Source organism: Erpetoichthys calabaricus, chromosome 2 (assembly GCF_900747795.2).
Source record: "Erpetoichthys calabaricus chromosome 2, fErpCal1.3, whole genome shotgun sequence".
In the NCBI taxonomy this organism is placed as follows: Eukaryota; Metazoa; Chordata; class Cladistia; order Polypteriformes; family Polypteridae; genus Erpetoichthys; species Erpetoichthys calabaricus.
Genome location: NC_041395.2, coordinates 260,784,337 through 260,808,370, shown reverse-complemented (window position 1 = coordinate 260,808,370; position 24,034 = coordinate 260,784,337). Strand labels below are relative to the sequence as shown.

Genomic DNA, 24,034 nt, shown 5'->3' with positions numbered 1-24,034 from the left:
GCCATGATATTCTCTCACAAACTCAGTAATGGCCAACAAGTGATTTATATCATCGTGACATGTCTTTAAAGTTTATTTTCAGGCTTTCAGTGGAACCATGGGGATAATTAGGAAATCATAGACCTTCACACCTTGGCTTTATCTTGATAATGGATGGTGCAAGGGACGGCCAGCATTGTTACCTGGCTGGGAAGCCCTAGAGATGCAAGGACAGGAGGAGACGGCATGTACATGGCATTGTCTCCCCCTGACTCCTAAATGGCAACCCCACCTGGAGTGCAGCAGTACCAGTTTCCCACAGGGCATCATGGGACTTGGAGTTTGTCGGCTCAGACCTGTTGGATTCTGTGGGTGCAGTCAGGGGGTGCTGCGGGGACTGGGTACCCTTCTTTGTCGGACTCTCACCTCACCCGGAAGTGCTTCCGAACTACAGTTTCAGAACACCGGAAGTACTTCCAGGTGGGACATAAAAAGAGCCGCCTGCTACTGTTCTAAGAGCCACAGTAAGGATAAAGGAGGAGTGGAGGCAGTGACCAAGACAGAGGGAAAGAAGAAGACAGTATAGACGAGTGCTTACTTTGGTTATTGTACTTGTGGCGTGGGAAACACTTACTGATAAGTTTCCTTCAATAAAACTTTCTTTGGGCTTTTACACTTGTATCCGTTACTTTTGTTTTGGATGTCTGGGGAGCTGGAGCACCACCTGGTGGCCACAATGGGCAATCAATATTCCATCCTAATTATTTGACCTAATCCTTCCTTGCTGTTATGATAAAGAGAGTCATATTATGCAAATGGTACTTTCTCATGGCTTATCCTAATACACCACAGCCACGACCATGTGATGATCAGCTCTATGCAAGTCAGGTGACAATCAACAGCAACTTTGACAGGTTCTTGTAAGTATCATATGCATTCATTATGTGTTTTCATTGTTTATTCATATTTATGTGCATTCCAATGTAGAAGGAACATACTTGGTATCAGAAATTGGATAGGATCCATGTGTTTACTAAACATTCATACAAGTCGATTAAATACTAAATATTGAAAACCTCTGAAAGACAATATTATGCTGGAAAACTAGGGAGGACTGTTATATTCAATGGGAGTTTATGGGTGTCTTACTGATATTTAGGAAATCATGTTTAGGGGCTTTGAATGCAATTGCTTAATTTTATCAAAATTTAGCCAAAATGATGTGGTCAGATTAGTGGAGCAGCATTCTAAGTTAATGGGCTGCAAGTTATCCTTGAATAAATTTATTTAAACTTCAGAGGTAAGAAAAACAGACACATTAGTTTGCAACCAGCTACCAGTTATTTGTCTGCTAAAACCAACATACATTAATGCAATGATAGCAGGCTTACGTTAAGCCTTGAGCGCTGTAAGGGCCTTAAGATTTAACCTCCTTAACATTATGTTTACCCCCAGAAAAACAAATCAAAAATGTTGAATTTTTTTCAACAACAGAAGAATGTTATTATGTGTAACAGAAACATGTAAATACCAAGACATTAGCATAACTAGAGTGGGGAAGATATGCCTCCGGTCTGCAGCTGTACCACTGCCGATTTAGCACACGTCCTTCTTGTGATACGTTTTGAAACAGTCATCAATGCACAGCCTGACGTCACAACTGGAACAGTAGAAATGTGGTTCTTTGCACATTTTTTCTGTTGCTTGCACATGAGAGGGTAGAATGTCAGTGCCTGACCTGCACAATCGACATGCCCCACAGTGCAAGGCTAATAACTTCCACATTTCCCCAACTTAAACATTGACAGTTACCTCAAGGCTAACATCTTTTTTGTCCTTGCACTCTGTTGTAAATCATTTTACCTTTTTTGCCTCATGGCTACTGTCACGCCACAGTGACCATATCTACCGGGCATATCACGGTGGTTCGATCATACATTAGTTTCACGGAATGTGTCAGTGCCTGATGCCCAATTCACATCGTTATCACTATCACTCGATTTGAGCAATGGTTTAGTTTCAGTTTGTTCTAAGGCTGTACACTAACAGTACTGTAAAGTACAGCACCATGGCTGGCACACACGCCTTTTACAGGTGAAGGTAACACAGCAAGTAGGTTTGCAGTCAGCCACACTGTCTGCCTGACATGATGGCTCCTGCTTGTTGAGACAGTTTTGACATAGCAGCATAACAGAGTGGCAGGCCAATGTCTTTAGTCTTCAATTTCACAAAATGAGGGTACAAATGCATTCAGGTGGGCAACACCATCAAGGGTACGTTCAAAATGAATTCTATTTAGGGCCACTTCTGAAGGAGACCTCTCTAATGAGAGATTGGCAAACTCACCGACTTTTGTTACATGGAGGCTTACCTTCACATAAGGGTGTTTAGCGCAAGTGGTACCCCACTGACGGGCGCAACGTTCGTCTTTCCGATGTTCATAGAATTCTGGATCACGAAGAATGGCCACTCTGCGGCCTTGATACATCAACGCGAATGCACTGTGGCCAGCCAAACTCTCTTTCTTGTCAGTGGACACCGGAAGAACGATGGGGACCGATAAGTTGATAGTGCCACCTGTGGAGCAAAGAGCTCAGATAATGAGATGCACATTAAATTCATTTTATAAGGGATGAAAAGGAGAAGAAGTCTGCAACAAGGAGATAAAGCCAGAAAGAAGGATACTTGTAGACAAAGGATTTAAGACACCTTCTCATAGGAATAAAAGTTTTAGATTTTTTGGTCAGAGATGGTCTGCCATAAAGCCTAAACAGTGGAATAAGGGAAGGATGACAAAACATGTCAATGTCAGGCAACAAAACAAGTATGCCCACTATGGCCAAAGAGAGGAAGCAATGGAAAAATGGACAGGGGAACTTGAGTATGACGAACAAAATAAACACTTACCATCAAGTAAAGTGGCAAAGTGCAGGACTTGCAAGAACTCCCTCTCTCTCATGAAGCCCTTCAGTGGGGTGGCCCAGCCTTCAGCCAACACCTGCACCCACTGCAGGTCAATCTGGGGAGAAACAGAAGAAGACAAAAGGAGAAGGTGACTAAACCAGTGAGCTGGAGACTAATGCAGAACATTTTACAGATAACAAGAGACCATTCAGCTCATCAGTCCTAGTAGCTTAGCGAAGACCGCAGGGGAGTCACTGAGCCATCCTGCCATCTTACTGCCTCACTTGCTGGGGATGACAAGTTAGACGACGACTCCATGATGATTTTCTAGCACAGTTTCACATTTCAAAAACACTGGGAGCTCTGCCCTTTTTTCTGAATGCCTGATGGAGACGGGTTCCCATGCAAATCTTTTCAAGATGCAGTGACTTCAGCTACAATCTCTTTTGTGGCAAGTAAAACACAAGACAGCCTAAAGACAAATCTCTGTTCTGTTTGCAGGGTCCAAAACACTCAGGCTCCTTACTCTTCACAGCTGCACTATATGCATTGTACTTCCAGGTGGGCGATCACTGGATGTCCACTCTTAACAGATGGTCGCTGTTATCAATAGTCATGTACACACACACACACACACACACACAGAGCAAAAGATGGTGCAAACAGTGTATTGTGCAGTTTATTGGAACAAAGCGTTCAAAAGTGCAGTGCAGTTTGAATAAATATATAAGTAAATAAGTGATCCTTGATCAAATCAGTGCATTTGTGGAAATAAAACTAACAATAAATAACATTAAAATCCAAGAATAAAACCATAAAACCAACAATACATAAGTTAAAATCTTACTATAAAACAATAAAAACAACAATCTGAGTATAAAACCACAAAACCAACAATAAACACGTTAAAATGTGAGTAGCCAGCTCAGCACATCTTTCCCCCCTCCATCTCCCCATCTAACCCTGTGGGTCTTGAAGCCGGGCTGAGATGTCGACAGCAGCGGTTTCATTTCTCCAGCTGTCATCCTGACCATCATTTTTTGGCGTCTGCTTGGACGCTTGGAGCTGGACCACAATCTTGTACATGCTCTCCTCAGTGTCTACAGGATTTGTAGGATTCCCCTTGATCAGTCCTAGAGGGGACACCAAATCCACCCCTGGAGTGCTGTTGTTATTGCGGGGCCACTGACCTGCTGCCTCCTCACCACTGGTGGCTCGGCTCACCTCTCTCTCTCTCTCTCTGCTCATTTATTCGCTATACACGGGCATGGTGTCATAACTATGACCTGCAGAGATTCAGAGAGGAAACTGCAACCATAGACCAGGTACAAGTGCGATTAGCCCCAATCCCCTATGACACCCCTGAGGCGACTCCTGCAGCTCTAAGATGTTGCTCTATACAATAGCCTTGAGAGTTCAGTGTTTGTGGGCACAATCGTGATGGAGAAGGACACCAGGACCCGTTCACTATAGGCTGGCCTTGTTTTTGTTCTTTTTCTTTGGGCCTGTCTTACAACATGTGAGCATAATTAAAAAGAAAACCTGGATTTTATTGCCTGTTCAAGGGTTGACCCACCATGATAGGCGTGTCACAATAAAAACCAATAAAAAAACAGCTTGAACTTTAAATAAATACTAAAAACCTGAAGAGTGTCAAATAAAGTAGCACTTTATAGTTTTTTGATGTATTGTATCGTATCGTAATGTCCCTTGGCCAGCCATTTCAGGGACTTGTGAAAGCTGCAGTAACATCCGTACCTGAGGTACACTTTCTGTTTTTCTTAAACCAGTTAGTCAACTGTAACAAGCAGGCTTCATCTCTCTAAATCTAAAGGGTTTTCCCTGTTACTGACATTCACTTATTAATCCATTCATATACAGTATTCTCCACTTGAATTTATGGCTGTATGTGACCAGCACATATACCAGGACAATTCTCAGCTGTAAAAACAGTAAAACTGCAAAGTGCAAGCAGTGCACTAAATTAAGTGCATTAAATCAGAATCAAGTGTACAGTATTTAAAGGTCACCCTGTTCAGTGCCGTATATAAGCAATCAGCATGACTGTCGCAATGTATGAATATAATGATGGCAGAAGGGCAATGATAATAAATCCATATAATCGGAGAGCATGTCCCCTATAAAATACTACACCCTTTGACCAATCTGGGCCAGACAAGATAGCCTACTTTGGAACCCAGTGGGTTTCCCCTCCCAATGTTCTACAGTTTGCACATTAGTGCCACCTGCTTGCTCAAAGACAAGCTAGACCATCAGACAAAATGACCAGAGCTAAAGATTTGTTACCTGAGCAATGCTGCCTGCTGCTCCTATCCGTTGTAATATACAAAGTAGTATCTTGGTGTTTTTGCAGGGGGCTGTGTGTGTTGGGTGAGACTTGATTGAGAATGGAAATGCAGCGCAACTCAAAGGAGAACCAAAGGGTTGTTGTTTAACTCCTACTTTGTTGGCTTTTCTTCATAATTTAAGTATTCTGAACTGTTCACCTTGAACTAAGAAGACGAGTCAGACCCGATAGCATTCATGGTTGCAACGCAAAAAAAGGAGTTACCGCACTTCTGGAATCCAATTAGACCCAAAATGAACAAATTCTTGACTCCCAAGAGCACAGACATTGTGGAGCAGCAGTGTGGATGATGGATGGGACAGCAAGCAATAACAACAGGGTCACCGTTTAAAAAAAATAAAATAAATAAATAAATAAAAAACTTGGCATTCTTAACTTATTCTACAAATATACCTGGGAAAAGTCGGGTACTTCGGATAGAAAATCATAATGTAGGTGTGTGCCACTGCTTGTAGTTAGGAGCTGCTGAAGGATTCGGTGCGGGGTGTCTCTCTGCTCTTGTATCTCTTTTTTGAGCTCTTGACCAGGTTGGTGACAGTCCTCTGTGATGACCAAAGATCTACCACAGCTGCAGTCCACCCAGAGCTATGTCTAATGTTTGTGAGATGACAGCCAATGACCCCCTGAACCAGTTTCACTGTTCTCTTTCTATTTTATTCTTGAATGGTGGTCTCTTAGGTGAGAACACTCTGAAAGATGCAGTGATGGAAGTCCACCAACACAGGTATCAACATCCCATAAGAGGCACCATAAGAAACATAGCCTGCTGGTCATTTCCATAAATATATGATACATTATGAGAATTCCCAAACTCTTAATCTCAGAAATACTGAAGGGATTGTGAAGGTGCAGCCGGTGCCTACAGAAGCCTACCATTAGCTCTTTTGTTTTCCTCTACTTAATGAAACTAAAGTTAAGGAAGATGACAAAAGATTTTCAGATTTTACATTGCAGATTAACCTGTTTTTTATCCTGAAGCACTGTGATGCCCCAAATGAAAAGGACAAAACAGCTGCCTTGTGCAAACCATCTAGGATTAACATTGTCAAGCAGCATGATACATTTGAAATGAATCATAAATGAACATCACCCTTTTATATTTGATAATCAAAAATAAACCCTGTTCATCCTGTTTTACCTCATAGGTGTTGGCCTTACACAGATAAAGAAGGTAGAACATGTCAATTAACGTTTGTAATAATGCCTATTCTTATTATGTTTTATTTATAGGTGCCTTTCAAGACACTCAAGGACACCGTACAAAACATATTAATAGCAATAGTCATAGTATAATAATGTAGTATAAATAAAAAAAAATCCAGGTACAATAAAACCAGTTAATTAAAATTAAATATATCAACTAAACTTTATATCAAACAAAATTAGCAAGGGTAAAGAAGTGTTTAAGGAGGGATTTAAAGGTAGGAAGAATGTCAATGTTACAGATTTCTTATGGGAGACAGTTGCAGAGATGAGGGGCCGCTCGGCTGAAAGCTCTGAACCTCATAGTAGTCAAGTGAGCAGGGGTTATAATAAGATTAAAAGAGGAGGAGGAGGATCTAAGAATACAGGAAAGAGTAGAGATATGGAGAAGATCAGACAGACACAGAGGTGCCAAACAGCGAAGGGTATTGAAAGTAAAAAGCTAAGTCTTAAAATCAGTGGGGTATTTAACAGGGGGCCAGTGAAGCTGATGGAAGGACAGGAGTAATGTGTTCTATGGAAGGGGTTCTGGTAATGAGATGAGCAGCAGCACTCTGAACTAGTTGGAGTTTGTGAGGAAGACCAGAAAGGATAAAAATACAATAATCAATAAGAAATGTAACCAGATCTTGTACAAGAATAGCGGTGCTGGTAGCTGTAAGAAACAGGCATAGATGACTAATATCATGTACATGGAAATATGCAGACCGAGTGATATTATTAATATGTGCTTCAAATTTTAAGGTACTATCAAGAATAACACCTAAACTCTTATCCTGACAGGAAGAAGAAATTAGAAAATTATCAATAATCAAAGGAATACTGTTACATTTGGCCAAAACTGTTTTCGTTCCTACCAGAAGAACCTCTGTTTTATAACGGTTTAATTTGAGAAAGTTAGCAGACAACCCTGATTTAGCTTCCTGCAAGCAGTCAGAGAGGAATGAGGGTGAAAGAGTGGAATCAGGATTAGTTATGTATACACTTTATGTTAGTTGCACACATTATAAAGGTTTTATAAATCTGATTTTTTTGTGTGTGCATACACCATCTTTGCCTTTTGAATGTAAGCAAAATTATAGTATGGAATCTAAGCAAGGTTTTATATATGAGAACCCAGGTGAGGAAACATAACCAAGCAGAAAGTCCAAACCAAAGATCAGTCCAATCGAACTCCAATACCCAAATCTATACCCAAAAATTCAGATGCGGGACACAGTAGGCTTTGCACCTTAGAAACCAAGTTACCCAAACTATTCTATAACATTTCAGTAATTATTTACTGCTCTGATGCTGATCTTTCTGATCATAAAATAGGTCATTACGATAGCATTTGACGAGACGAATTCATAATAAATACTGTAATTCTGCAATTAGGCTCAAAATCCTCTAGAGTTCCTCTTTCTCTTGCAGAATTTGGGTCAAAAACCAATCAGCACATCATCATCTCATAACAGGCTTAAGTTTCAAGTTTGGTGTTTTTCCATCCAGCAGTTTTAGCTCTAGACCATCCTCAACAAACTGTGACACACACTGACAGACACACACCCAATATCGAGATATCAATGTTTGCGGTATCAGGGGACCCTAAAATGTCGAGATCTAATCGGAGATCGAAATTTTTGACAAATCTAAAGCTTTCGCTCCTCCCCTGTAGATGGTAGATTATGGTGGGGGTGGGCACAAATCAAAAATTGCAGTATGAAAAAATAAAACAAAAGCCAAGAACTGGGAATTCTTAATACATGGCCAAAGACTGATTTTTTTTTTGCTTATCTGGAAACTCGGGTAGTGACACATCTGATGTGCCAATTTTGATGACGTCAATCATGTAACTTCTAGGACTCCCTACTATACCATTGACACAAAATGGTGGCGCCCAGTGAAAAACAAAATGGCAATGAGAATGACGCCAAATACAGAACATTGCTAACATACAGAATCATAACATTTCGGAGGTCAGTAGAGAGGTAAGTAAATTGAGCGTGGACTACATCATACCTCTGTAATCTGGACAGCAGGCAGCATTTCTGCTTCCGCTCGAGCCATATCCAACTGGTTATCTGGGACAAAGAGTTCCTTGATTTCTTCTGTCACTGAAGTAGGAACAATATCCTGTAAGAATTCAAAACATAAAACACTGTCACAATCAGATGGGCCAACTCTCAGTGCTTGAATCCTGCTTCAGTTTCTCACAGAGTTTCTATTTTTCTTCTTGAGCTTTCGGTTTCCAAATAGCAGCCCAAACGTACACAGTCACCTTACAAAAAAAGAATGTGGGTGTGTTTGTGAACAGGCCTCTGTGGTAACCTGGTAGCCCATCCAGGGTCGACTTTGGCTCATCTTTCATGCTGCCAGGGCAGACTCATGACAACGGAGATAAAGCGCCGTCCAGTCATCATGAGATGGCAATGGAGCGCTATCACTGACAATACTATGGCAGATGACAAGGAAAAAATACCCAAAATGGCAGTCTACTAGAATCATAAAAGTAAAGATAAAAACTAAAAGGTATTAATAAACAAAACATCTAAAATTGAACTCTGCTTTAAAATAAAAACAAAATGATGACACATTTCAACTAAATAATAGCCATGGCTGTTAAGGCAAACCCAACAATTTTTACCTTCGACAGTGAATACTAAACTCATTATGACATTGGTTTTCGCTGACCTGAACAAGATGGTCACAAGTCACTCAGTCGGTCATTTTCTAACCTGCTTAGCCCTAAACAGGGTGTCTCGGGGGTCTGCTGGAGCCTAACCCAGCTAGCATAGTGTGCATTGATATCCTCTGTATCTGACTGGCTCTCTTTCTTGGGTCAGTTCCTAGCCAGCGCATGAAGTGACCAGGATTGGTTCCAGCCCCGACTGTGAACTGGACAGTGTGGGATCAGAACATGGATGGACAAACATATCCAAATGAGAATCTAGCCCGAGTCTCTCGAGTGTTTTCTAGTATGACCAGTTAAAGATGCACATGCCTTCTCCTGAAGCAGCTCAGTGACACGCTGGATACACTCATTTACTGATGTCTCCCCAGTCTTCAGCACCAACTCGGGGGTGTCAGGCTTCTCGTACCCAGAGTCTATTCCAGTGAATCCTATACAAGAGGAATAAAGGGGTCAGACAAGAGGTGGCCACTTCAAATATACATCGGTTCAAAAACTGTTCAGCTAAACATTTCACAAGCTCTACCATTACAGAGGAGCAGTCAGCAGCCATTCCAGTGGTGATGTGGATTTCAGTCAATGAAGACAAAGAAACAGTAAGATGTAGCAGTGTCAGAATCAACAATAGCCTGTAAAGAGTTTTCTACATTTACAAATCTAAAACTGGCATTTGTGTTATGATATAATAACAGGTTTTAAATTAGACAAAACAGCGGTGTCTCATGGCTCATGAGTCCAAGGTGTGAAGTCTGGCCTGGATCCTGCCTCTATGGAGTTTTTCCATGTCTGTGTGGGTTTTCTTTCAGAGTGTGTGTTTGATTAATTGGGGACCCCAAAGTGGCCGTGGGTGCATGGGTGAGGGTGCTGTACATAAGACTCAAAAGATTCCTTCTTTGTGCCCACTGCTATCTGGGAACTGAAACAAGCGGGCTGATTAATGAATCAGTGTTCAGAGTAAATTATAAAACATCAGGAATTCATAACTATACTGACCCAGGAGATCAGAAACCTACTGTATCCCAAAGTCTTGACTTCCGCACAACATTTAATTTTATATCTGCTACGTCATATTTGATTTTTACTGGATTTTTACTAGACTGTCTTGTGCAAGGCACTAAAACAAGAGCTAACTGCAATGGTCCTCATTGTTTTTTGAAATAAAGACTCTAATGTCCCTGATATACTAAATTAGTGTCAAACCACCCATCCCTCAGTGTCCAGGCCAGCCTCTGTCCATTTCAGCCATACCTTTTATCTCCCCAGCTCGAGCCTTCTTATAAAGTCCTTTCACATCTCTGCTCTCACACACATCCAATGGAGCGTCCACAAAGACCTCAAAAAAGGGCAGGTTGGAACTCTGGTGGATCTTGCGAGCTTCTTCACGATCCTGGAAAGAAATGGAACGTTTACCATCCTCTGTGTCACCAGAGGTACTGTACTTTTGTAAGTCATCAGCTGTGCAAACAAAAGATCGAAATGAGGACAGACATTGTGCAAATGCATTTAGGCAAACCTGCCAGTTTTTTTTCCTGGCATCTGATATCACATCATTTGTAATGGGATCCACTTCAAGGGCAAATTTTATAGAAAAATGAAAGGAAGTAGATGAGGAAAAGAGGCCTCACTTTCTGTAAGAGCTTAGAGAGTGACCTCCTGACATCTCTTCATATCTGGAAAGACGCCAAGGACGCAGGATATTTCAGAATGGTGTGCTTATCATAGAACAGTGCTATACTAGTGAGGAGTTTAAGGTACATCTGGATAAAGGCAAAACTGTTCTGCCAGCACTAGGAGCGAGCAGTCAGAGTTAATGGCTGGACCAAGAAAATTGAAAACTTGGATATCAAAAGATCTGTGACCAAAACCAAATCGTTAAAACGTAACTCATAGTCAAGAGGAGGATCGCTAGAACTTCAAATACCAGAAACCACACTCCAAATTTCTCATATGCGTTTTCTTATATTATCCAAAGTCTCAGATACTTTCAGGTCTGAGGAGCCAGCTATTTAAAGTATTGTGTCATTGTCGTCACACAGTTTTATAACTAGAGTAGATATGAAAAGGACCAGCAGATATGCAAAGTCAAAAAACTAGCTGAGATCAAAACCAAAAGGTCATCAGATCTATCAACAAAGACAAAACGGGAAGAAAATCAAAAGGTCAGGGACAAAAGCAAAAAGATTCGAGAACCAGGAAATCATAAACAAAGGTCTTGAAAGTCACAATAGAAATATAGGTTTGTTATCCGCAAACTTGTGTACAAAACGGGTCACACGACGACCCTTTAACCTCTCACAGATTGACTTTTCAAAGTCGGGGCCACACTCCTAGTAAGCAAGGTCCACGTCATTACAGTGGAATCCACAAAATGGCTGCGCCCAAGGAAAAACAAAATGGTGTTGAGGCAAAATGCTAATAAATTACAAGTCCTTCAATAAATTCATTAAATCTGACTTCAGTATCAGAATCCCCGAGTTACAAAACCCCAGAAAAGATGAATAATTAGCCAGAATTCATGTATGAAAACTACCAATAATAACAGCAGTGTGACTTCCGAGACCACATCACCAACAACTGAGTAACACATCATGGCAACAGGATCACAAAATGACGGGGCCCATGGTAAAACAAAATGGTATCACAGTAAAATGGAACTATAACCATAATGATATATATACAACTCCAGAACCTCCAGATGACAGAATGAATTACTGTATACCAAAAATAATCTCTGAGGCTCCAAACTTCCCAACATGCTTCAAGAATATCCAAAAAAACAATTTGCCGAAACCATAAAAAATGACTAACTTCACCTTCCTCATAACAAAAAACAAGAACAACCAGGCTGCCCTAGTAGGTGCTCCATTGCTAAGTTGAACCCCCTGTCTACCTGGTGGGGTGGGGCTTCCTCCTAAGTCACTTTTCATTCTCACCACTGGCATCTCTTCCTCCTGCTTGGTGACCCCTTTGCTCCAGATGCTCCTCCTAGCTCCATACTCTTCAAAGAAGGTCATATACCAAGCTAGGATCCCCTCCACCCCAAGCTCTGTGTAGAACTTAACACAACAGGTCCTCAAGGAGACCTCCAAGTTGCCTGCTCCGTTAAACATAAAACACCATCTATGCCAATGCAGGCTCATGTGCTACCACCCAGAGATCTGGGAGTCTTTTGCCAAACCTTCATGGTTTCCCCTTTAAAAAAGCAGTCTGATCTACAGCGTCCTCAGTAGCAACTGCAGGTTGCCATCATTGAACATTACACAGGACCTCTGACATGCTATGAGCCCTCCAAGACCTGTATTTCTCTGTGCTCCCAAAAGATTTACCACAGGGGCATCCCTTCTTTGTAGTGCCATCTCCCTTCAGTGGGTAGGCAGAAATGCCCTATCACAGCAAGTGTCGTCTGTCCCATTGCTGGGAGGCTTTAGATATGGCTGCCCCCACACTGTGCTACCCTGATAGTAGTCTGTCCTAATGACCTGAGAACATCCTGATGAGGTCTGACTATGTGTGTCCTCACATGCACTTGCCACAGCACTCCAGGTCCTTTTAGTATTTCATTACCTTCTGTAGGTAGTGTGGCTTACTGGCTAAGCCTGTAAAACATAAGGCCACCTGCCCAGTCCTCAGTGTTCACAAATGACCCTCCTTGACAAATCATAAATGTATACATTTTGTAAAAATGAATAACCTTTGAGATCAAAAAACATTTGAAAACAGAAGAAGAGATGCAGCATGAAGGTTGACGGGGAGATGCATGTTATTAAATTATTAAGTTTCATGTTATGCTCATGATCACCATTAAAGTGCTATCCACTGGGAAGCCAACGAGAGAGGGTCAAGTCACATTATGCAACATTTGAATAATTGAGACGAGAACAGCCCATTCAGCCTAATAAGCTTACCCATCCTATTCACCTAGATTGTTTAAAATAACATCAAGTTAGGATTTGAAGGTCCCTAAAGTCCTATTGTCCACCACACTACTTGGCGATTTATTCCATGTGTCTATGGTTCTTTGATATTGTTACATCATCAGCAGATATGTGGTGTCCTCTATGAATTGCCATGTGAGGTGAAAGACCTGTGAACATGACACTCCATTAGCTGTGTCCATAGCCCCTGATCATGGACTGTACATGGACTGGTCAAGCCCCAGCAGACTGGACTGCACCATCTTCAGCGATGATAAGCAATAACTCACTGTGTGACCCTCTCGCAGAATGTTGCTTCAATGCGCCAGTGCTCTAAAATGTACAACTTGTGCTACTAATGGTGCTACAAAATACACTTTGCGTCTCCAAGTATGAGGGTGGAAGTCCAAATTCCTGGAATTGTTAAAAAAACACCCTAATTGTAAAACTTACAGCAATTCTCTATTAGACACCTTCAGATTACTCTCCTTGAGATGCAATACACTTCCCACGCCTGGAGACATTTTCTATACTCATGTTTTGTTACCATGTCTACAGCATCTGGTGTTTTTTCATGGATTTCTTCCATGGTAGCAAACCCTTATTCACTTCAGTATCATTTTTAATTTTGGGAACAAAAAGAAGTCACAGGGATCGAGAGCTGGCGAATACGGGAGGTGTGAAGCAACAACCACATTGCTCTTGGTCTAAAAACTCTGTGTCTAACATGGTGGTGTTTGCAGGTGGGTTGTCATTGTGCAAAATACAGTTTTGGGTGGGCCATTTCCCGCATACGCCTCAGCAATTTAGTGTAATGTAACTGATTAACAGCCTGTCCACTGTCAACAAACTATAAAACAAAGTCCATCAATATCAAAAACACAACCATCACTATAGCTTGAAATTCTTTGGTGGATTACTGGAATAAAAATCCCCAAATCATGTGCACAATTGCCTAAAAAATGGCAGAAGTACGCACTTGAACAACTCAGCATGATGCCACTTGGCAGACTGATTAACTAGACTGTAGGCAAGTGATAATTGTGACATATTCGATAACTACACCTTACTCCAGTTCTATTGACCAATTCTGGGAAATTTTAGATCCTTTGCATATGTGTTTTGAATTATAAAATGTCAGCCATTACTATGCCTCTTTCAGAAGGAGCTATAATAACTCCTATTGCTTTCACTCTCAGTGAATCATTTTTGTTTGTTTTATTCCTTACATCCAAATACTTTGATTGCAATGATGATATAATTTCAACTCCATCTTAAGATCTTTGTGCATCGTGAGTGCTGCCATTTTATGCTTTCATGGCCTCAGCCTTATTGTTTACAGTTACTATCCTTGTTGCCGGTCATGTGATGCATTGCATCATCACTCCCCGCCTATTTAAGTTACTGGCTTTGAGATAATTTGCTCATTTTCACTTGCGTTTGCATTGTTGATTTTCCTAGTTTGGCTTTTTGAAGTGTGCCTTTGAGCTTCTGCCTTTGAAATTTGAATTTCCCTTTTTACATTTTTGACCCTCTTTGCCTCATCTTGTGACTTAGAATTTTGCTCACTCTTCTCAAGTCCTGCTCTTATTTTCCGCCTTTTGTTTTTTTCCTAGTGGACTCCTAGCCCATGGTGTTGCACCTTTGGAGCGTCCTGCCTGCTTCACAAAGCCTAACCCTTGGCTTCTTGAAATGAGGCATACTAGAAAAGATAAATCACTTTAAAAGAGGCTGTGGTGACTTTAGTGCTGGACCAGAGAGCTTTGTGTGAATGCAGGATTGTTGTGATATAAGATTTTGCATATAACTTGATAAATATTTTGTATGTCTTTATTTGTAATTTAGGCAAAGCAATGTAATTTAGTGTTACATTAGTGAGTGCCTTAAACCAGTTTGGCGAGTGTTTCTCTGCTAAAGTCTTTCAACCCCCGCAAGGAAGCCAAGCTGCACCTTAACATATGGTTTTGGGGGATGGCAGGTGTTAAGATTTTCTTTGCCCCATTGGTCTGAAGCATGGCTGTTTGGAATTGGCTTCTATCAGAAGCTTTTAAGTACCATGATGTCCTATTGGCTTTACGGGTTGGACAGAGAATCTATAAATCTGCTTGTTCAACCACATTCTCTCTCTCTTACTAACCTCTGATGAAAAAGAAGTATCTCTCTTACCAAACTGATGAAGACCATCACACCATGAACTGAAGAAGACAACACAATGGAGAGCACAACTCAGCAGCCATACTGGAACAGGCATACGGCCTGTTCTGAAGAAAGTTGAGCACCAATGATGCCTTAACTAGAGACATTATAAATAACTACAAGTCTGTGTGCCGCCTGAAACTACACATCACCATTTAATCAGGTTGTATGGTTGCCAATATTGAAATATACTTTGCATATTGTTATTACTTATGAATATTACCAATAATACATTGTTTTATGTGTAACTTAACTCCTGCTTGTCTTTTACTACACCTAATTGCCTATAGATATAGAAGGGAAGGTGGGGATAAGTTATATACTATAATACCTTATAAACAGTGGTAAGTCGGGGAGAGTAGGCATTCTGACAAAGGCTACTTATTAATAATACAATAGGGGAAAGTAGAGCAATATATTACTCTACTAAGATAAAACAAGGATGAACATCAAGGATGGAACAGAACAGTCTGACACTGGCTAAGTAATGAACTGGTATTCAGTCACACCTTGGCAAACGGGGAGATGAAACTGGTGATACAGACAAGACCGGCGTCAGCAAACAGCTTGGCGACTTCTGCGATTCTTCGAATGTTTTCTTCTCGATCTGCAGCTGAGAAACCCAAGTTCTTGTTCAGTCCGTGACGTATGTTGTCACCATCCAGAGAGTAGCAGGGAATCCCATGGGAAACAAGGTGCTCTTCAAGAGCAAAGCCTATTGTTGTCTTTCCAGCACCCGACAGTCCTGTAAGTCAAGAGCAACAGAATTAGAGTAGCAACATAACCTTTTTTTCCCCTGTGTCAGCACTCACTATAAAAGCAGCCACATAAAACAACAACCTCGTTGGCAAAGTGATGTCCCAGAGTCCCTAGCCTGGCTCTTGACTGTGTACACATTCTTCCTTTGTCTATGGGGGTTTCCTGTGGGGGTGGGAAACCTCACACTTTGGTCTGGTTTAATCAAATGAGCGTGAGCGGGTGTGCAAGTGTGTCCAGCATGAATGGCACACCATCCAAGGTTTGTTCCTGCTTGGTGTCTCATGCTGTGAGAACAGGCTTGTGACAACATAATGAACAAGGGATGGATGGAGAAATAACTGAAGGAGCAACAGGATCGTTTGACCATTTGCTAGTAAGGGCGGAGTGGTGGCTCTGAGGCTAGAGATCTGCACTGGCAATCGGAAGGTTGCCGGTTCGAATCCCGTCAATGCCATTAGGGACTGCTCTGTTGGGCCCTTAAGCAAGGCCCTTAACCTGCAATTGCTGAGCGCTTTGAGTAGTGAGAAAAGCGCTATATAAATGCAAAAAATTATTAAAAAAAAAAAAATTATTAGTTCTGCCCTGCATAATTTCATTTACAATCATGGTTATGAATTTTGTTCGGGAAAGCCATTCCGATCGCAGCCTTTTGTAGGCCAATCAACTGACAGCACTCATTTAACTTACAGTACAGTCCATAGTAAAGGCTTTGGAGGGCAGTGAGGAATTTCAGAAGACTTGATAAACTGATCCATATACTGTATACAGTAAATATAAACATTTGTACTCTATATAGTATAAAACTGTTAAAGCACAGCTTGGACCATCAAATGAACCAATCAAAATGAATCTTGTATCGAACTAACACCTGTTGATATGAATTACTCAAAATGACAAACTGTGGATACTCCACCAATCAAAAGGTACGATGGAAGGATATAGAAAGCATTAATATAACAAAAGAAAATTTATATTGGTAATTTCTTAATAATCAAATTAAAAATACGGGATAATGGGAATCTGAAAGGCTCCTCCCATCTAGCAGTCATATACATCCATCCATCCATCCATTTTCCAACCCGCTGAATCCGAACACAGGGTCACGGGGGTCTGCTGGAGCCAATCCCAGCCAACACAGGGCACAAGGCAGGAAACAATCCTGGGCAGGGTGCCAACCCACCGCAGGTCATATACATCCACCTTAATAAAAGGACAACTGTCTATGTATCTAAGAGTGGTCAGTTTGAGGAGTGACGCCGGGAGAAAGCAGCAAAAACAGGTGGCTCTGTCTGATGAGGAAAATGTTGCTGTGTGGGAAAGGCATCAGATATGTATTATTATACCAGACCAAATGGACAACCCATTTACCCATTAGACGGATAGTATCATATAAACCAATGGGTGCACAATTCATCATATTACCAATCCCAGGGTATGGTTAAATAATGTTGGTGATAAAGATCTACTCTCACCCAGTTATTGATTACAATGCATAAAACATAAAAAGTGTATCCCATGCCCCTGTGAAATATACTAATATACTAATCACCACCATTCAGAACTTTCAGCAGGTCATGCCAGTAACCTCATCCCATGATCTTCTTTGGGGTACTAATCTGCTGACATTAACTGCGTGGACAAATTTAGAATGAGACACAAATTCACCATTATCTCTTCCCAGGCAAGACGGACAGAATCAGTGGTCTGCTTGACTGAAAACGATATCTTCAAACTCACATAATCGAATATAAGGTCAAAGATGGCCAGAGCCTAACCCTTCAGAACGAACACTGTGCAAGAACCAACCCTGGTTCCCAGTGCCCAGTCATGGAACACATTTTAAAAAAAAAAGGCCTTAGCATTGCCAATCAAACTAACCTGCATGTCTTTGGACGTCTTTGACGGAGCGAGCCATGCAAAGATAGCCACGAAGCAAGAAAATAAAAGCCGGAGTGCCTGATTGGTGCCCTGAATGGTGTGATCTGTTCTGTAAAATGTCTTGTGTTCTTTTGTTCAATGCCAGGCTATGGCTCCCTCTAGTGGCCACTGGTCCTTGCATTCCTTTCCCACTCTCAGAATCTGGGTGGGAGTACCACCAGGATTTTCTTCAGTTTTTCCATGCATGTTGTTGTTAGTCTGGCAGATATATGGTGTGGCCTAATGGTTAAGGAGCCGCACAGTAAAGCGCCAGGTTGCTGGTTCAAGCCCACCTCTGACTCACGGTAAATCATCTGACTTGCCATTGTGAAGCATGCATAGGGAAAAAACTTTAGTACTGTATTGGGATTGTTAGGAGTGTCAAGATGTTATAAAATATATATAAATATACAACACAGTTTGCTCATCTAGGATTTTTAAAGAACGGCCTTGTATATATTTCTGCTGTTGTTCCATGTGTGTAACAAAAAGGAAAGCCAAGTCAAAAAACGTGCTGATTTCAATCCATCATTCCTCTTGATACAATAGTTTAACACATTTTTTTAAAATGTTCAACTGATGAGAAATAATGTGCAGAAGAAAGCTGAGCTTCAAAACTTCAGCAACAAAATTCACTGTAAAATGGAACTTATAACCGTCTGGACCCAGACAAGGCGGCACACTGCTGTATGATGATCTGCTCCAGGAGCCCCTCATGTCCCACAGGCCTACTCTGAATGGTCCCACCATGTGTAATTCTCAGTGTCTGCAAGAGTGTGCCCCGCAAGATCAATTTCTACATCTCAGGTTAGGCTCAGACTGAAAATTAGGAAATGGGGGTTCAGTAATACTCATACATGGATGGACTGTGACACAAAGTGAAAAAGACAACCAACTAGTGAAGCAGATCACTTACCTGTTAGCCAGACGGTACATCCTCGGAAGCCTCCTCTGGTGCCGACTACCTGCCCTCTCTTATTCCGGCTCACATGGTGTGCCTGGTACACAACGTTGGTAGAGCGGTGTTTATGCTGGCAAAGCAAACAAAGGGAGAGTATTTAAAAAAAAAAAAAAAGACACCTCCATCTGCACCATCCACATGCAAGAAAAAATTAGCTAACAAAGAGGCATAAAAAAGCAAAATGAATGCAAGAGTGTCGCACAAGTCACTGCCGCATGATTTGTCTAGGTGGCTCCCAGCATTCAACACAGTTGGTCCACACTTTTACACATCATCAGCCAAAAAAAAAAAGTCTGGTTGTTGACAAAACCTCTCCTACTTAAAGGCCACCACCTGACAATAGGAAAAAGTGAGCTCATTATCTCCAACACTTCGGTCTCGGACACTTACGTATATGTCAATTCAGCGGGGCTGGGTGGGTGGCTGGCAGGCTTGGATCTGCTGGAAATGGTCTCACAGTGCTTTGTGTGATGCTGTCCAAGTTTGACTAGGGCTTCATTCTTGGGCTCTGTTTGCTATTTTTGACTTTACTAAGCTAATGTTTTGTTAAGATCTTTTATATGAATACTACATGTGCTACACCCGTCTAAGACGTGTCAAAATCTAAGTAATCAAGTAATCAAACCTCTTGTTTTTTATTTGAGACATGGGCTGTCCATTTAGTCCTGTACAATAATAGACACTCGACCCCCTTCTCTCACAGCAACCTTTTCTTTTTTGGATAAAGCCCCCTGTTTTCATTGTTTCCTCTCTGTCTCTCTCATCAAACTGACCACTTTTAGAGGAAAGTACAGCAGGGGGTGGCTACTGTCAGGGGGAAATATTTCCAGCCCAGTGACAACTGAAAACCTGCCTAATGGCGTGGTGGACCAGCCCAATAAATGACGATGCCCACTTGCTCCCACTAGGAGTTTTGGTGTTGTCGATGTCCTTTCACCTTCAAGTTTTGCCTTCTTGAAGTCTTTGGAAGGCCCCCCTTTGGAGTCCTTATAATTTAGAGGTTCAGTGGTTTGGGTGGACGTACATAGCCTTTGAAAATACAAAAAAAAAAAAATTGTGCACCACTAAGTCAAAATTGCTCCCCAAACAATGCTTTTCAAAAATACCCCAATTTGGCTGCCCCATTGGCCTAGTTTAGCGATTTTAGTCTAGTCATGTTGAGGCTTTTGTTTCCTGACATGCGTGTTAATTTATCATTATTTTCAATCATCCACTGCCCACCAGACAAAGTCACAATCATTACAAGCTATAAACCTAACATATGAGTAAGCAAAACACAAAGTTTATTCTTGCATTGTTATTTACTAATTATTACATTAATTTATTTTTATTATTTGTCCTCTTTTTTAAGCTATTCAGTTAATAAAGCTATTACAATAATCATAAACTGCATGTCTTTTTCCATACAAACAACTGTAAACTTACTTTTGCCCACCCCTGCGTAAATGGGAAAAAAAAAAAAAAACGAATGAATGTAAAATCCATCCATCCATCCATTATCCAACCCGCTGAATCCAAACACAGGGTCACGGGGGTCTGCTGGAGCCAATCCCAGCCTACACAGGGCACAAGGCAGGAACCAATCCCAGGCAGGGTGCCAACCCACCGCAGGAATGTAAAATTGAAAACCTATTTCAGAATTTCTTCTAAATGTAAATGTCATACTAGAGCACTTTTTCTTTTCTTGTTCTGCATTCAGTCCTGCTAAACAAGAAGGTTGATGAGAGTGACCCACTGAACTGTGAGACTGGATGGTTGGAATGAAAGAATGTAGCCGCAGTGGTACTACAGCACTGAACTTGGTAGCCCCTGTTCTATCATACTGTATCACAAAAAAGTGTGCAAGCCGCAAGCCTTATCTGCATTATGGCATCCCAAAATGTAATATCGATATCTTCCAGGACTTGTACCGAAACTCAACCTGTTGCCTTACTACCGAAGAAGGATTTATAAATGAATTCAAGATCAAAACTGGTGTAAGACAAGGATGCATTCTGTTGCCATTCCTGTTAATCCTAACCATGGATTTCACTTTGCGACGGGCAATATGTGGTGTGCAAGTGGGCATCCCATAGACCAATCAAACCTGACTCACTAATTTGGATTTCACAGATGATGCGGCACAGTTAGCTGAGATACAACCTGCTTTATAGGATGCACCCTGAAAGCTTGAGCAAGAAGCAGGGAAGATTAGTCTTTGAATCAATAACGAGAAAGTTAAGGTTATACGGGTTCAATCGAAATACAAAACTGTGCATCACAGTAAGAGGCAAGATAGCTAATGAGGTGGCTGAGTTCATATATTTGGGTAGCATCATTGCAGGGGATGCAGTGCAGATGAAGATGTGTGCGGGCACATTGGTCAAGGCGTGGCAGTATTTCAATGGGTGTGTTAAATATAGTTAATGCCGTCAAACAATTGTGCAGCATAGGTGAGACTTTACAACAGCATTATGGTACCATCTGCTATATACATCAGTGGGACATGGAGAGCGACAAAGGGTACAGACCAACACCCGAGCATGTTCTATCAAAAGTGTTTACGGCAAATAATTGGCATTACATACCATAAGCACATCACTAACAATGTAGTGATATGACTGAGCAGCCTGTCAAAGTTGAAAGACACAGTTAACAGCAATCGAATGCACTTAATGGACCACTTGCTCCCCAAGGCTGTGATGGACTGGAAGCCCAAGACTAAGAAAGAGGAGGCAAGAATGGCCCATTTAAGACATGGCGAGCAATTTGACGTGAAGATCTCAAGGCCGTCAATATCAAATGGGATGAAGTTGCATTGCAAGTTGCAATCAGAATTCATTGACAAAAGTTTGTTGCCCAATGTGGCAAATGGCATGGGACGAACTAAGCCTAAGTACAGTGCATCGGGAAAGTATTCACAGGGCATCACTTTTTCCACATTTTGTTATGTTACAGCCTTATTCCAAAATGGATTAAATTCATTTTTTCCCTTAAAATTCTACACACAACACCCCATAATGACAATGTGAAAAAAGTTTACTTGAGGTTTTTGCAAATTTATTAAAAATAAAAAAATTGAGAAAAGCACATGTACATAAGTATTCATAGCCTTTGTCATGAAGCTCAAAATTGAGCTCAGGTGCATCCTGTTTCCCCTGATCATCCTTGAGATGTTTCTGCAGCTTAATTGGAGTCCACCTGTGGTAAATTCAGTTGATTGGACATGATTTGGAAAGGCACACACCTGTCTATATAAGGTCCCACAGTTGACAGTTCATGTCAGAGCACAAACCAAGCATGAAGTCAAAGGAATCGTCTGTAGACCTCCAAGACAGGATTGTCTCGAGGCACAAATCTGGGGAAGGTTACAGAAAAATTTCTGCTGCTTTGAAGGTCCCAATGAGCACAGTGGCCTCCATCATCCGTAAGTGGAAGAAGTTCGAAACCACCAGGATTCTTCCTAGAGCTGGCCGGCCATCTAAACTGAGCGATCGGGGGAGAAGGGCCTTAGTCAGGGAGGTGACCAAGAACCCTATGGTCACTCTGTCAGAGCTCCAGAGGTCCTCTGTGGAGAGAGGAGAACCTTCCAGAAGGACAACCATGCTGTGGCAGCATCATGCTGTGGGGATATTTTTCATTGGCAGGAACTGGGAGACTAGTCAGGATAAAGGGAAAGATGACTGCAGCAATGTACAGAGACATCCTGGATGAAAACCTGCTCCAGAGCGCTCTTGACCTCAGACTGGGGCGACGGTTCATCTTTCAGCAGGACAACGTCCCTAAGCACACAGCCAAGATATCAAAGGAGTGCCTTCAGGACAACTCTGTGAATGTCCTTGAGTGGCCTAGCCAGAGCCCAGACTTGAATCCGATTGAACATCTCTGGAGAGATCTTAAAATGGCTGTGCACCGACGCTTCCCATCCAACCTGATGGAGCTTGAGAGGTGCTGCAAAGAGGAATCGGCGAAACTGGCCAAGGATAGGTGTGCCAAGCTTGTGGCATCATATTCAATAAGACTTGAGGCTGTAATTGCTGCCAAAGGTGCATCGACAAAGTACTGAGCAAAGGCTGTGAATACTTATGTACATGTGATTTCTCAGTTTTTTTTATTTTTAATAAATTTGCAAAAACCTCAAGTAATCTTTTTTCATGTTGTCATTATGGGGTGTTGTGTGTAGAATTCCGAGGAAAAAATTCATTTAATCCATTTTGGAATAAGGCTGTAACATAACAAAATGTGGAAAAAGTGATGCGCTGTGAATACTTTCCGGATGCACTGTAAGTCCAAGTAAGGCCACAAGCCTGCCTTAGGGTTTCAGGGCCTGGCCTAGTTTGTGTTTCTAGGCCTAGTCTTAAAGGTGATTTTGAGTTTTGTGGGCCCAGAGTTCACAACAGCAATGCATTGTGCATTGTGCATTTGCAAGCCGTCACCTTTTCCACAGATTTCATTATTCATCAATAAATACTGCTTTTATCTGGCAGTTCATTCTGCACCCTGACCTATATAATATAAAAAGTCTCACTGAAAAAAATTAAAACATGAGCTCCAATTGGTACTGCCTAATAGTGTTTGGACTCTGGTTCAAATCCCAGGTGCATGTCCTGGCATATTCATATTAACTGACCAGTGATTCTGAGATGAGTGAACAGAAGATACCCCACTGAGAAAACAGAGGTCAGAGGTTGTTAGTTCCTGCACCCCACTTCTAAACGTGTGGAGCACCTTGGGATGGTGTGAAAAGAGAAAGGCACTATATACAATACAAGATATTCATCTGTTTTTTGTACTATACTAATCTAAGCCAAGAACACAACATGGAAGCTAGACACATTTCACGAGATGCCATATGAATTATTAACACAGGTTAGGAATGCATTTCTCTTTGAAGATTAGCTTTTCTATTTAGAAAGTCAATATAAAAAGGAAACGTCTGTGAAAACCTCCTGTCTCTTCCAAAAAACCTTCATGTTTACATTGTAGGGTCAAGATACAATCTGTAGGACATTCTGTCTGTACTGAGGGAAGGCAGCTCTTACATAACCATGGCTCAGCAAAAAGCCAGCTGCTAATCTTCAGCTCACGCCACTCCCAATCCAAGGCGCAGTGGAGGGCTGATGGGAGAAACTAAGGTGGGAGGCCGGGCAAAGGGAGTCAATTGAAATGTGCCTTCATACACT

General features: G+C 41.5%; 1 protein-coding gene across 1 annotated transcript in view; it reads right to left on the bottom strand.

The window, feature by feature from the left end:
• The window catches only part of papss2b (3'-phosphoadenosine 5'-phosphosulfate synthase 2b), a 60,288-nt gene that overhangs the window by 12,701 nt on the left and 23,553 nt on the right, over positions 1-24,034 (bottom strand). Inside the window, exons 2-8 of the mRNA XM_028795417.2 lie at positions 18,828-18,942; positions 15,745-15,980; positions 10,374-10,512; positions 9,438-9,556; positions 8,456-8,569; positions 2,887-2,998; positions 2,351-2,556 (exon numbers count right to left, since the gene is read on the bottom strand). Coding sequence (XP_028651250.1) covers positions 2,351-2,556; positions 2,887-2,998; positions 8,456-8,569; positions 9,438-9,556; positions 10,374-10,512; positions 15,745-15,980; positions 18,828-18,942 — 1,041 coding nt within the window. The remainder of the gene's footprint in view (positions 1-2,350; positions 2,557-2,886; positions 2,999-8,455; positions 8,570-9,437; positions 9,557-10,373; positions 10,513-15,744; positions 15,981-18,827; positions 18,943-24,034) is intronic.